The sequence below is a fragment of the Ovis aries genome, chromosome 13, assembly GCF_016772045.2.
Source record: "Ovis aries strain OAR_USU_Benz2616 breed Rambouillet chromosome 13, ARS-UI_Ramb_v3.0, whole genome shotgun sequence".
Taxonomy (NCBI): domain Eukaryota; kingdom Metazoa; phylum Chordata; class Mammalia; order Artiodactyla; family Bovidae; genus Ovis; species Ovis aries.
In genome coordinates this window covers 9550820-9566591 of record NC_056066.1, presented here as the reverse complement: position 1 = coordinate 9566591, position 15772 = coordinate 9550820, and the positions used below count along the sequence as shown (strand labels likewise).

Here is a 15772-nt window from a genome sequence, read left to right as displayed (position 1 = left end):
CATGCTGGGTCTAAAACAGTGTCTGAGTGTATGTACATGTGTGTGGTTTTGCGTATGCACAGATGTGTATGTGAGTGTTACTTTGCTTGCTGGGTGAGAAAGAAAGCTAACTGTTGTATGAAAGAGAAAAGTTTCTGCTAAATGCTATCAATTTGTTAGGAAACCTTGTCTTTATACTTGATTAAAAAGATATTTCAGTCTTTGCCATGGGCTAGTCAGTTATCCTTTTCTTTTTGCCTTAACAAAGCAGCAGTTCTGAGACATTCTCTGCCTCTCTCTCAATAAATATCCCCACCTGGGGAACAGTGGCGGAAAGGACAGATGACAACAAAACATCACTAGGAATGAGGCAGATGCACATTTCTGCTCATGGAATCTACTGTCAAACACGGAGGCTACATTTTCTGAAACGAGAGAATATTCCTTCAAAAACACTGTGTTGCCATGAATTTAGGAAACTCAAGCTCCGTTTTTCAAGTTATTTTAGTAGTGCTTATCTTTCATTATAATGATGATTACAATTTATCAAAAGCAAAACTTTATATGTTTTAATTCTTCTGGATAGGATATGAGATTGTTTCCCAAACTATAATTTGTTGGATTAAAATGGTTTATATATGAAAAAAAGGACAAACAAAACAACTTAAAAAAATATTTGGTCCGTTAAAATGAGAAATGCTGCATGCCTCAGTCTACCCTGAGCTTCTCAATGCATGTCAGCATGTTGAAGGCTCTGAAAAGACCTGCAATGTAGAAACTACCTTGTCTAAATTTGTGATTTCTAGACTGTTTTGGGAGAAGGCAATGGCACCCCACTCCAGTACTCTTGCCTGGAAAATCCCATGGATGGAGGAGCCTGGTAGGCTGCAGTCCATGGGATCGCTCAGAGGCGGACACGACTGAGTGACTTCACCTTCACTTTTCACTTTCATGTGTTGGAGAAGGAAATGGCAACCCACTCCAGTGTGCTTGCCTGGAGAATCCCAGGGACAGGGGAGCCTGGTGGGCTGCCGTCTATGGGGTCGCACAGAGTCGGACACGACTGAAGCGACTTAGCAGCAGCAGCAGACTGTTTTGGCTGCTGAATGTCTGACTGTTTGTGACCCCATGGACTGTAACCCACCAGGCTCCTCTGTCCATGGAGTTCTCCAGGCAAGAATAGCTTTTATAATTTACTAACACTTATTAACATCCTAAATGTCCATGCACAGGTGAATGGATAAAGGTGTGATACATACACACAGAGTGGAATACCGCTCAGCCGTAAAAAGAATGAAATAATGCCGCTGGCAGCAATGTGGAAGGACAATACTAATAAGTCAGAAAGAGAAAGACAAACGCCATCTGATACCACTTATATGCGGAATTTGTAATATTACACCAATGGACTTATCTACAAAGTAGAAACAGACTCACAGATGTAGAGAACAGACGTGGCTGCCAAGAAGGAGGGGGCCTGGGAGAGGGATGGCATTTGAGATTCGCAGACACAAACTGTAGAATGGATTATCAAGGTCCTACACTATGGCAGGGGAACTATATTCAATATCCCGTGACAAACCATAACGGCAAAGAACAGAAAAAATTTGTAGATATGTATATATAACTGAATCACTTTGTTGTATGACAGAAATTAACACAATGTTGAAAATCAACTATACTTTGATAAAAAATAAACAGAAAAGAAAAACAGACTGCTCTTAGCAGATGCTCTTAATTTATTCAGACTGTCTAGGAATATACCTTTTATGATATATCTTAAGGAGTTACTCCATATATTATTTTTTATATTAATTAACAAGAAAGTGACAAGATAGAAAAAAGTATACTCTAGGAATAGTACATTTTTATGAGTCAAAGTTCAGCAAACATTCTTGAATATGCGTGAGTGACATTATTTCGATTTGTTGACAGGAAAGGCTGCATTTTTCATGGGACGAGCACACATTTGGTTCCTCTGGTCCCAGTGTGATTGCTTGTCTTGGCATAATTATTAACAGCACCCTCATCACTCTCAAGAGTGTGCTTGTTGTAAAGATGTATGATTACCCTTATTAGGCCATGTTGACAAAAGCATCCTAAAATATGGATGTACAGACCTTCCATTTTAGGATTTTTTTTTTTTTTTTTTTTTTGTAAAAGACTAAAACACAAAGTAGGTAGAAGGCACAAAAGGAAACTCTATGGGTGGTATTCAATCCAGGTTGCCCAGCTAGCAAATCCCTCTTGGTGAATGGGGGCTAGAGAGAGTGTGGAGTGTCCCCGCCCATCTGCCTGGCTCACTCCAGTTGTTTTCAGTGCTCAACAGGTCCCTGCCAGTATGATGGGCCAGAGCATGTTCACCTTGATGGGCAGGGGCTGAGCCACAGCTGTTGCTACGTATTTTGACTACCACCAGCAGTTGAACTTCTTTAACTTTACACAGGTCAATAGATCTGGTGAGGATTCAATGAGATATAGGAGTCGTATTTGGAGTAGTTAGAATTCTAAAGCCAACTGCTGCTGCTGCTGCTGCTGCTGCTGCTGCTGCTGCTGCTGCTGCTGCTAAGGCGCTTCAGTCGTGTCCGACTCTGTGCGACCCCACAGACGGCAGCTCACCAGGCTCCCCGGTCCCTGGGATTCTCCAGGCAAGCACACTGGAGTGGGTTGCCATTTCCTCCTCCAACGCATGAAAGTGAAAAGTGAAAGTGATGTCGCTCAGTTGTGTCCGCCTCTTCTCGACCCCATGGACTGCAGCCTACCAGCCTCCTCTGTCCATGGGATTTTCCAGGTAAGAGTACTGGAGTGGGGTGCCATCGCCTTCTCTGCTAAAGCCAACAGATACACTTAATAACAGTTATTGTTAAAAAAAAAAAAGTCAACACCTGTTGAAAGTTTACTATGTTTGAGCAGCTGTTACAAGAAGTTTTAGTTTTCACAAATCTGTGATATAAATACTATTATTATACCCATTTTACAGAGGAAAAAACTGAGGCACAACCTAAAAAAGTTACCCAAGGGTGGCGATGTAAATCCAAAAGAAACTTATTTGGCTTATAAGGCTACATGACTTGCCCCAAAGAACTTAAAAACTAGGCCAGTGAATCTGAAAATAGGTTACAGTGATGCTTGTCTTAATTCAGACCTATTAGGAATGACAGTTTGATCCAAAATTGTGTGTTGGACAAGGGTTACCATCCCACTCAGCTAATTCCCATGACCGAGTCTGGGATAATTTTGTTTCCAAGCCTCACTCACCAGATCTTTAGAATATACCCAAGAGATCACATGACTGAATTGACTGCTATAAATATATAATTACAGTGACACTTAATTTGTAAGAGAAAAATACATATGTGAAAATGTGACTGGATGGCAACTGTTACTTGCCTTCCAATTGCTGTATGTATTTTAAATTATGTGTATATTAAAATATAAGTACACTTTAAACTATATCAAATGGGAGATAAATATAATTTAAATACCAAAAAGTAGATAAATGATTTTATCTACTTCAAGAGATTTAACCTGATTTTAAACATATTTAATCAAAGCATTTGAAGCGCTTATCTGAAAAGTCTTATCATAAATTAGGCATATATAACTAGCCTCAGTCATTGGAAATAATCTATATACATTCGCCATTTAGAAGTTTATCTTGTTCTCTTACAGGATAGGGGTATCCAAGTCTGAAAGTGAAACAAGGAAGTCCATGGCTTGAATTTTTATTTGTGTTCTTACAGCATCGGGGGAAAATTCACTTCTTAAAACAGGAGGATTCTGAAAGGCAACTTGCTCTAATAAGAGCCTTGATAATAGTAACAATCATTCTGGGAAAGTGGCAGTGACTTTAGGAGAATTATAAGTGGCCCTTGTCTGTGATAGGTTCTATATCCAATATTGAGGACCTACTGTGCACAGGTCACTGTGTTGGTCCTGAAACATGAAAATGAATGAGATCTGATATCTGATTTCAAGATATTTACATACTAGTGAGTTGGATATGTCATGTATATTATATAGATATAAGGCACATGATAATTTTTATATAGATTTATAAGAATCAGGTGAAAAGACAGTTACCTCTTGTATGAGATGAAATGTAATAGGGAGAGGAGAAATCAAGAAAGATGAAAACGTGGATCTCCTCCTCTCCCTCCGCCAACTGCCCTGCATTATATGAACTGATTCCTGTCCTTGAAATGTTGGCTCAGATAATTTGCTGGAAATAAGGGAAGGACAGAGGGAGGGAGAGAAAGAGTAAGACAGGAAAGGAACAGTGAAGTGTGAGACTAAGGTAAGATATTGGGAGTGAATCCTGGATGATCGGATGCAGCAGAATGGTGGTGGAATACAGCAGGCCAGTGAGGTTTGGGGGATGACAGGTAAGTGAGCTGGGCTACAGAGCAGGGTCCCTGGGGGGTATGAGGGAGCATAAGCCAGATCATACAGAAAGAGGTCTGAGCTTCATATCTGGTGGTGTCCATAGCCGGAGGTGTTTGTGTCCTCATTCCTGAGTAAGACGGCCACTGCAGCTTAGGAACAAAGGCCATGATGAGGGTCAGGGCTGTGATGTGGACCAAGCAGGCTCGTCTGTGCTGGCGCCTCAGCCTCAGCGCCCCACCAGCCTAGCCTGGGCCCCATTTCCCCACGTGCCCTCCCACCGCATCCTGCTTCCTGCAGGCACCGATATCCCTTTCTCCAGAAGCATGATTCACGAAGCAGCATGGTGGGACTGAAGAAGCCTGGGTTTGGGGTTCAGGTAGATTTGGTTTTCAAATTCTGACTACCTTTTGGGTAACTGGACAAGTCACTCAAACTTTCTGAGCCTCAGTTACCTGCAAAATCAGGATAGTAATATTGACATCTTAAATGTCATGAGTTATTACTTTATACCCACTGAGCGGGTGAAAATTAGGAATAACAAAAATAATGATTGCTGATGGAAATAGTAATTGTTATAGTCTTCTCAGAAAGCCCTTTGGCAATATCTATTAAAAACCTATTCTCCTCAAGGGAGAATGCATGCTTTGGAATTTTTCCCATGCAAATAAAAGCACTTCTTGTAAAGATATATGGGCAAAGACATCTATTGCAGCATTGTTTGTATGGCAATAAAGTGGGAAGAAAGTGCTTGCTCATCATAGGATAATGGTTGAATAAACTATAGTGCATCCAAGCTACGGGGTACACTTGAGCTTTAAAATGGATGAATTAGATTTACACAAATGACTACAAGCAGTTTCCACAAAGTTTTGCTGTCTGTAACAAGTACATAGAATATGACGTATTTTTTAGAAAATAAGCACATGTATTTAACAATAGTGAAAAATTTTGTGCCTCTTACTGTGTATCAAACATTCCTTGACATGTTTAAGGGGGTTGACTTGTTTTAATGTTCAATATCCTATGATGGAGGTGTCATCATTCCCATTTTACATATGAGGAAACCGAGGTGCGCATAGATGAAATAATTTGTCCTAAGTCACATAGCTCAGAGGAGAGCTGGAATCTGGACTCTGGGACTTGCGTTCAGAGACTAGATTCTTAATCAATGTGCTTTACTTTCTGAATATCTGGAAGGTGGGAAGTAAGCAAACAAGATAAAAGGAAAATGATATTAGAATCACATATTATATAACTGATTTATACAAAATTTTACATGGTTGCAAATATTCAGAAAGTGATGTGTGAAGAAATGGCCCTCAGAATGCAAATGGTAGTTGTCTCAAGGAGCTGTGACTACATATATGTTTTTATTCATTTTTTTTAAGTCTTAACTCTTTTTTTTTAAACTTATTTTCAGTTGGAGGATAATTGCTTTACAATGTCGTATTGGTCATGCATTTTTACTCTGTTCCTTAAACACTCCCATTAATTATCTGAATTTTCTATAATGAACATATATTATTTAAAAAAAAAAAACAAAAAGGAACACATTCTATTCATTGTAAAAAAAATTAAGATTTGTATGCATTTTTTCATTTATTTGAATTTCCTTACAGGAATGATCATGAACATTTACCAAGTTAAAAGAACATTTCTGGCTAGTATAGAATTTAAAACTGAAACCAAAGAAATGACTCAAAATGGAGCCTGGGTAAGTAAATTATAGACTTTTGCTCATTAGAATTATTAATAAATGATATTAGACTATCAAAAGACATGGAAAAAATTTCACAGTCTTGCTATATTTAAAAGACAACTTCAAAATGGCATGCATTGCAGAATACTCCCCCTCCAAAAAAAAAAACTTCATATATATGTGTGTGTGTGTGTGTGTGTGTGTGTGTGTGTGTGTGGTGGCCTAGAAAAAGACTGGAAGTTTATATACCAGCATACTAATATGTTTATTTCTCGGGATTGACATTATGAGTGATTTTTTCATTTCTTTTTTTGCTTATTTTTTCATTGAATAAATACACATTACTTTTAAAATAAGAAGATGAGGGTAAGCAATAAAAAATATCTTAATCCTTTCCCTGGTAAATCAACCCAAAGTCAAGATTTTATCCTGAGGAACTGATCATAGATACACATTCAGATTTATCTAAAATATAAATACTGCATTTCTGTATTATTTATAACAGAGAGAGTCGTAAATAACTAAATAATTAAACACTAGGACACTGGCTATGTAAATTATGGGACAACCATATGATGAAATATTATGCCTCCAATAAAAAGTATGCCTAAATACACGGGAAAATGTTCAGGGTATGTCGCTAAATGAAAAACAAACTTTTCTTTTTTACAATTTAATCTCTGAAATGAAAAGGATCATATGCTTTTGTTACCTTTTATACTTTTCTGCATTCAAAAATACTTTTCAATAAATATGCATTATGCTTTCCAGTAGAAAAACAAGCGCTAAAACATATAGAATAAGATACTATCATTTTTGAGGATTATGTAAGATCATTTGAGTATCTGGCATGGGAGTTAATACTGTTGAAGTAGTTCTTCTCTTTCCAACCCCCATGCACGCCTTTCTTTCTCTCCTTTCTCTCAGCTTACCTTTTTGTGAAATGAAAAATAGATTGTACAGAAATGTAAAGCACTGCAGCAATACGTGAACTGTGAACTCCCTGATGTTCAACTGGTTTTAGAAAAGGCAGAAGAACCAGAGATCAAATTGCCAATATCTGCTGGATCATTGAAAAAGCAAGAGAGTTCCAGAAAAACATCTATTTCTGCTTTATTGACTATGCCAAAGTCTTTGACTGTGTGGATCACAATAAACTGTGGAAAATTCTTCAAGAGATGGGAATACCAGGCCACCTGACCTGCCTCTTAAGAAATCTGTATGCAGGTCAGGAAGCAACAGCTAGAACTGGACATGGAACAACAGACTGGTTCCAAATAGGAAAAGGAGCACGTCAAGGCTGTATATTGTCACCCTGCTTATTTAACTTATATGCAGAGTACAGCATGAGAAACACTGGGCTGGAAGAAGCACAGGCTGGAATCAAGAATGCCAGGAGAAATATCAATAACCTCAGATATGCAGATGATACCACCATTATGGCAGAAAGTGAAGAGGAACTAAAAAGCCTCTTGATGAAATTGAAAGTGGAGAGTGAAAAAGTTGGCTTAAAGCTCAACATTCAGAAAATGAAAATCATGGCATCTGGTCCCATCACTTCATGGGAAATAGATGCGGAAACAGTGGAAACAGTGTCAGACTTTATTTTTGGGGGCTCCAAAATCACTGCAGATGGTGATTGCAGCCATGAAATTACAAGACGCTTACTCCTTGGAAGGAAAGTTATGACCAACATAGATAGCATATTCAAAAGCAGAGACATTACTTTGCCAACAAAGGTCCATCTAGTCAAGGCTATGGTTTTTCCAGTGGTCATGTATGGATGTGAGAGTTGGACTGTGAAGAAAGCTGAGCGCTGAAGAATTGATGCTTTTGAGCTGTGGTGTTGGAGAAGACTCTTGAGAGTCCCTTGAACTGCAAGGAGATCCAACCAGTCCATTCTAAAGGAGATCAGTCCTGGGTGTTCTTTGGAAGGACTGATGCTAAAGCTGAAACTCCAGTACTTTGGCCACCTGATACGAAGAGTTGACTCACTGGAAAAGATCCTGATGCTGGGAGGGATTGGGAGCAGGAAGAGAAGGGGACGACAGAGGATGAGATGGCTGGATGGCATCACTGACTCGATGGACAGGAGTTTGGGTGAACTCCAGAAGTTGGTGATGAACAGGGAGGCCTGGCATGCTTCATGGGGTCTCAAAGAGTCGGACACTACTGACCAACTGAACTGAACTGAACTGAGTCCAGGAGACGCTCCATTTGTCTTAGCCTCTTCTTCACTGAACTACCAGAGGGCAACGGCTCTCATTCCACACTTCAGACTCTTACCATCCAAGAGTGATAGCCCAGAGGTGTCATGGTGTCTGCAGACACTCCATAGGTGCATATCTAGGGCAGGGGAACAGCTCTGTCCCACTGTGGTGGGTCATGGGGAGGATGCTAAGCAGGGCGAGAATGGATTCCAAGAACAGGGAAAGGACTAAGGAAAATCAGATGAGAGAAGTCTGAGGGGAGCGTCACGGGTGACCCAGCGTAGTGTTTCTCTCCAGTGTGTAGACAGGGAACAGAAACAGGTTCTGGAGCCTTATAGCTACTTGTGGTTGGGAGCATTTATGCTCATCTCTTGGGCTTCCCTTGTGGCTCAGCTGGTAAAGAATCCACCTGCAATGCAGGAGACCTGGGTTCGAACCCTGGGTTGGGAAGATCCCCTGGAGAAGGAAAAGGCTACCCACTCCAGTATTCTGGCCTGGAGAATTCCATGGATTGTATAGTCCCTGGGGTCACAAAGAGTCGGACACGACTGAGCGACTTTCACTTCACTTCACTTCACTTCACGTGCTCATCCCTGAATCCAATTCCTTATACATAACCTGACCCTTTCTCTGCTGTCTTCTTTGGCAAATTTGACTCTTTTTCAAGCCTTCCCCCATCCTATGGAAATTCGGACCACTAGGAGGCCTGAAACTAGATTCCAGTGTTAAGATGTCCTTTGCCAAGTGACATCCCACTTCATAAACAGCAGACAGCAATGCTGTGACTTACTCAGAGCTCCAAATGAATATGAGCTTGAGTGTGTGTGCACCTGAGCGTTAGTTGATTTTGTTCATATGATGAGCATATGGTTTCATCTAGCTGACCTTCAAATTCAAATTGGGTACTGATTAAGCAATAAGAAATAAGATGGGCCTCCCAGGTGGTTTAATGGTGAAAGAATCCACTTGCCAATGAAGGAGATGCTGGTTTGATCCCTGGGTTGGGAAGATCCCCTGGAGAAGGAAATGACAACCCACTCCAGTATTCTTGCCTGGAGAATCCTGTGGACAGAGGAGCCTGGTGGGCTACAGTCCATGGGGTCGCAAAGAGTGGGACACGACTTAGTGACTAAACAACAACAAAAAGAAATAAGATAGGAGAATGAAGATGTGTTTAAACAGCATTTCCCCCTAATAAGGTGCCTTAACCTTGGCTGCAAGTGAGGATGATCTATTAGGAGCTAACAGAACAGAGAATTCTCCTTGAGTTAGTAGACCGACTATATCTTAGATAATGATGACGATGACGCAGCAGTTTCAACCAGAGTGCTTGATATTCCTAATGCTCATTTTAATCCTGGGTTTACACGCCCCTTCATCTGATTGCCTGTATATTTGCTAACTTAAATAGCCTTAACATTTGTACTCTTGGGTTTGTATTTAAGGATTTACAGTGTAAACTACCATTAAATCAATCAGTGGAATATTTTTACCAGTAGAGAAAGAAATCTGCCAATAGACAAGTGTGTGCCCTGTTTTATAAATGACCTCAGAGCTCCTATCAACTGACAGATATTTTCTCAGGCTTCTCTAACTTGGAGTTCATTTCTATTCAGGCCTGGCTGTTGCATCCACCCCATATGGATGAATTATTCATCAGTATTCCTCCTCCTCACGTCTCATCCTCCCAGCTCAACCACTGCCCACCCAAGGGCTGGGGTGAGTCCCTGGGAACAGGTGTCCTCTGTCTGGAACTCAGAATCTAGCTCTTGATCTATGAGTTGTACCTCCTGTTAGCGGTTTGGACGGTTAGCAGTTACACAGGGTAAATGGGCAATAAGTATCCACCCTCAGAACCTGGTGGGAAATGTGTCTAGAATACTTGAACAAAATCACAGACCTAGAAGACATCCCCAAAGATGTTTCCTCTTGAAATTATTCTGCTTCCACATACCTGTTTTAATTAAAAAAAAAAAAATCTTATCTTCCAAACCAAGTGACATTAGCCTGCTCAGTTTTTTGTTTATTTTCAGTCCTTGCACTCTAAGAAGACATTGAGGTTGCTGTGGGAGCCAAAATTATAACAAATATAAAGCCAGCCAACCAATAAGCAAAGCTAAAAATAACTACGAGGCTCAAAATCTCTGAGAATTATACTGGAAAGGATATTAAAAAAAAAAAAAAGGCCAGTCCATAATATTGGTGATTCCAAGACCTAAGAAGAAGATGCTGGGTCAGAAGCAAAGCCTAGAAACAAAGACAAGAGCAGGGGCTCTTTGAGAACCTTTGGTCAGCAAAATGCTCTGCACTTAAACTGGAGAGTGTAATAAGCATTTTTATAAGCAGTCTTATAGCTGCAGAGATCATAAATAGCCCAGACATCACCAAGGAGATATATTTCTGCATGTAACATGATGGCGAGTATTTGAAATGAATTCTCAACACACATGAATGCCTTTTAACCTCATCATGACCTCAATTTTGGAGGATCTCAATGGCAAATTCATTTTTTTTTTCAATCTAAGGCATGTCTCTATCAATCAAGCCAAACTATGTAATATTTCCAACACTTGCAGTCTATAAGCAATAGATGCTTAGTCTAAGCATTGGAATGAAAATCAGTTAAAATAGTGGTCTTCTATAAATACATGCTATTTCAGAAAAAAGGCAAAAATCATAAACTGTATATTCTAATTTTAATGGAAACTGGGTCACATGTAAATGTGCACTTCAAAATTCTTTTCCTTAGATATAAGGGGTTAATGGATATTAACAATTTCAGTATAAGAATCCCCCAAACTTCACATTTGGTCTAATTAGGAAATGGCATTTGTGATACATGACAGAACTCATTGGACTTAGCACCATTAAAAGTTTCGTGTAAAAAAAAGAAACACCTAAAAGTGTTCTGAGAAACTGATCCTGGCATGAGCAATTAACGGTGTGAGATCCTAAAAGCATGAAGAAACATCACAGTGTGTTTCTATAAAGGTGTGACATCTCCAAACCAAACAACTCCACAGGAAAAATCTCAGTTTGAAGCACTTAATTATTTCTCTTGTTTCCTAAAACTCTGCTATTCTACTTCAAGACATTTACAATTTTTTTTATCACAGGCTGAATGATTGGGAGGGCTTCTCAGGTGGCTCATTGGTAAAGAATCTGCTTGCCAATGTGGGAGATGTAGGAGACACAGGGAGATACAGAGGATGGGGGTTTGATTCCTGGTCGGGGAACTAAGATCCCACATGCTGCGGAGCAACTAAGCCTGTGCACCATAAGAGAAGCACCCCCCCTGCCCTGCCCCAGCACAAATAGAAAAAGCCCCCACAGTGCAAAGAAAACCGAGCACGAAAAAAAACCCCAAACAAACATAAAACAACAACCAATGTTCATTGCAGCACTGTTTATAATAGCCAGGTCATAGAAGCAACCTAGATGTCCATCAGCAGATGAATGGATAAGAGAGCTGTGGTACATATACACAATGGAGTATTACTCAGCCATTAAAAAGAATACATTTGAATCAGTTCTAATGAGATGGATGAAACTGGAGCCAATTATACAGAGTGAAGTAAGCCAGAAAGAAAAACATCAATACAGTATACTAACACATATATATGGAATTTAGAAAGATGGTAACAATAACCCTGCATGCGAGAGGGAGAGGGTGGGATGATTTGGGAGAATGGCATTGAAACATGTATAATATCATATATGAAACGAATCGCCAGTCCAGGTTTCATGCAGGATACAGGATGCTTGGGGCTGGTGCACTGAGATGACCCAGAGGGATGGTATGGGGAGGGAGGAGGGAGGGGAGTTCAGGATGGGGAACACGTGTATACCTGTGGCAGATTCATGTTGATGTATCGCAAAACCAATACAATATTGTAAATAATTAACCTCCAATTAAAATAAATAAATTTGGTCTTTTGACGAGGAAAAAAAAAAACACAACCAAAAACACATATTTGAGTGGTATAAAGGGAGATGCCAAATGAGTCATTAAAAAAAGATGAAGAACTAGAAAAAGACCACCCAAAGCAAGAGAACAGTGGATGCTGTCTTGGTCCACAGGATCCCCCTTCAGGAAGGAAGAGCTTCCTCTTCTAGTCGTAGGCTGCTCTCATCCCTTCTCAAGCTTCTAGGATCATCTGAACAGAAGAGAGGCTTCATCCAAGACCACAGCCCCTTCCCCTGGCAGCCAGTGACAGGTAACTCCTCAGTGGGAGGTTTAAGAGCCAGACTCCCACGCCCCAGCTGGACACCTCAGAACTGTCACGCCATCCTCAGCCTGGCTGCGGCTTCGGTTGAGAACGCCTTGCAGTTCAATTTATTTATCCAGTCTTGCATGCTTTCCTTTCACAGGTGTTGATTCCAAGGGCCCTCCCTAATAAAGGTTAGCTCCCTAGTCTCCTGGGGAAGCCACCCTGCGTAGGTACCAGGTGAACAGTTTGAGCAATGGGCATGTATCGCTGTATTCTGCAAGGTAATCCTCCATTCTACGGAGGAGAAGACTGAGCCACAGAGAAGTTAAGTACTTGTGATGACATGTTAATCCCTTGCTAAGTACAAGAGTTCCTTATGAAAGCCCACGTACGTTGCTAGTGCCAGAGACAGGATCTAGGTCTCAAGCATCTGGCCCCAGAGCTCACACTCTTAGCAACCATCCTTCCTACACAGGATGTCTCACTTATGAAAACTGTTTACAGGCAACATGAGATGAAATGAATCATGTAAACAGTCGAGTGTTATTCTTAAGACAACTTTGATTTTCTAAACATGGATTCCAGGACTAGCTAATATCAATCTTACATGCAGATATATTTTCTTATCACTCCAAACTGAAGAAATGCATTCAGCATATTAATCTAAAAGTTCCAAGGAGGTCATATGGTTTAACAGATGCCCATTTGTACAACAATCTCATCTACCATTGGGAGCATTTTTAGTAGCTATTAATTACAGATTTAAAATATTACTTTTTGTGTGTGGGGACAATTAATCAGAGGGGGTAGAAATGACAATTTCATTTTCCTTTAGGTGATACATATTTTAAAAACTGTGTTATCTTCACATGGATGTCCCTGCAATTTCTCCCTCAAATTTTCTCTTAGAACCAACATAAATTTTTCTTTTCCTTTTTTCTTCTTTTAAAGATACTTGGGTCAGCAACATTTTCTCATAGTAACTGTCCAGAGAATGAGGAATGATGCTCTTGTCAAAGATTTATTTTCAAGGATGCCTTTCAAACATTTCTTTTTTATTCTGTCTAGATAATGGAGTTCTCTGGTAGGTGATTCTCAAATGAACCCATTCCTGACAAGTAGCTGTAAACAGCCTCCTTCTGTTGTTTCAAATAAACATCTTCTTTAAACATAATTTTTCCAATCATCCTGTTGTTTCATGAATAGTTACTGTTAGAGGAACAAATGGATATACAAATTCTGAAAAGGATAGATATGGAATAAAATAGAGCAGATTGGATATTTGCGTTGGAAACAGACATGCTTAAAGAGGATTGGATGGATTTGCTCACTATTTCATTTCCCCCCAAACAAACAAAATCCAGATGGTTTTCTAAGAGTTTGCACAGATTTTCAGATGAGTAAGTGGTCTCATACCTTCATCTTTACAGACTTCAGCTGCTTCCTCTGAAGAAGGGCTGGGCGCCGAAGCAGTGCTGGTGCCATCTGTAAAGCAGAAAGAGACACTGTCTCAGAGTCCATACTGTGAGGTGGGCGCTGCCTTGCCCACCTTACCTCCCACTCCACCAAAGAACGTAGGAGCCCATTTCATGCTCTCAGACACTGAATGGTCTTTGGAGCGCTCGGGTTTGTGACCCTCCTCTATGACGAATGGAACAAGAACCCTTAGTTAAGCTTGAGCCCAAGGAACTAGAACTGTGTTTCTGTGAAGACTGGGACTGTGACGCTTTGGCCTTTTGTTTCTTCCCTTGCCTCTGTGGTAGGCTAGTTTTCTTAGTAAAAAGTTGCACATTTCTACAAAGTGCTTTTAAAGTCTGGGTTTCTTCCGCACCACGCCTCGTCCCATTAGACCATGCTGTCAGGCTGCAGGGGCGCATCTGACGGTGTCGGTGCAGAGGCCCGGGGAAGGGGAGCGTTTGTCACAAAGCACCAGAAGCCGCTTGGTGATTTCATGTCAGTCGAGCACAGGGTGGGGACTAAGGAACCTGGAGGTCCCTGTCCTGCGCTGCTCCCTCCCCTCCAACCACAGCAGCAATGAACCTCATCAGAGCTGGTCTTTCTATTTAGGACTTCAGCACTCCAGGGACTCACTCCACCTGGCCTGCAGAATAGTAACTAACTTATTAACACTAAAATAGTAAATTTAAGATGGGAAGGATTACCAAAATCATTTGGAATAGTTAATACTTGACAAATGGAAAAGGAATGTATACATTTTTTATGCAGTAACGAGGTTATAAAACTAAAGATAACTCAAAAACGCATGACGGAACATACACACACACACACTCAGGACATTTATATTAGCCTACAGCTGGGCAAACGTGTGTTAGTTGCTCAGTTATGCCTGACTCTTTGCAACCTTGTGGACTGTAGCCTAACAGGCTGCTCTGCCCATGGGATTCTCCAAGCAAGAATACTGGAGTGGGTTGCCATTTCCTCCTCCAGGGGATCTTTCCAACCCAGGGATCAAACTTGTGTCTCTTATGCCTTCTGTGTTGGCAGGCGGGTTCTTTACCACTAGCGCCACATACAAAGTCCTCTGGAGTGGGTAGCCATTCCCTTCTCCAGGGGACCTTCCCAACCTTGGGATCCAGCTTAGGTCTTCGGCACTGCAGTTAGATTCTTTACTCTTTGAGCCACCAGGGAAGCTCACAGCTGAGCAAAAGAATCTAACAAAAATCTATTATAATAAAGTGTTGAATATCTCAAAAAAAGATTGATTTTTCCATACAAAGTAAAAAAGTGGCTTCCTTGGTAATGCCTTTAAAACTTTACAGATATATTTATTAAACTGAATCTTTGAAATAGTATTAATATTATTCTGTGAGCAATTAATAAATATCTATATTTTCAACAAAATCAAGGCTAACCAGACATTTTTTTCAGCATATCCTTTGTTGGTAACGTACATGACTATCACCCTCAGGTCACATTTCTACCAGAACAGAGGATAAAATCTGTTAGTAGGGAGATAATGGGAGATGAATCACTGTCTTTTGTTAGGTGACAAACTCCTATGAACAACAAAAGAACAGACTAAAAATGATCAACTCTCCCTTGATGTCACATCATCCCAGCTCTCTGCTTCCCTTCAAGGCAAAACTCCCCAAGATAGCAGTCCCTGTTGTTGCGCCAAACTTCCTCATCTCCCAGTCTCTCCGTAACACACGCCGATTGGCTTCCATCCTCCTCGCAGCATTCTCTTCTTAGAGGTGTCAGTGACCTCACTTTGCCAAATCCATGGGCCATTTTCCCTTTCTTATCTTCCTTGGCTTCTCAGTAGC

General features: G+C 40.6%; 1 protein-coding gene across 2 annotated transcripts in view; it reads right to left on the bottom strand.

Annotated features, from left to right (window-relative positions):
• The window catches only part of MACROD2 (mono-ADP ribosylhydrolase 2), a 2324156-nt gene that overhangs the window by 137874 nt on the left and 2170510 nt on the right, over positions 1–15772 (bottom strand). For both annotated transcript variants that reach the window (XM_027976486.2, XM_042230293.1), the window contains exon 13: positions 13902–13970. In XM_027976486.2, coding sequence (XP_027832287.1) covers positions 13902–13970 — 69 coding nt within the window. The remainder of the gene's footprint in view (positions 1–13901; positions 13971–15772) is intronic.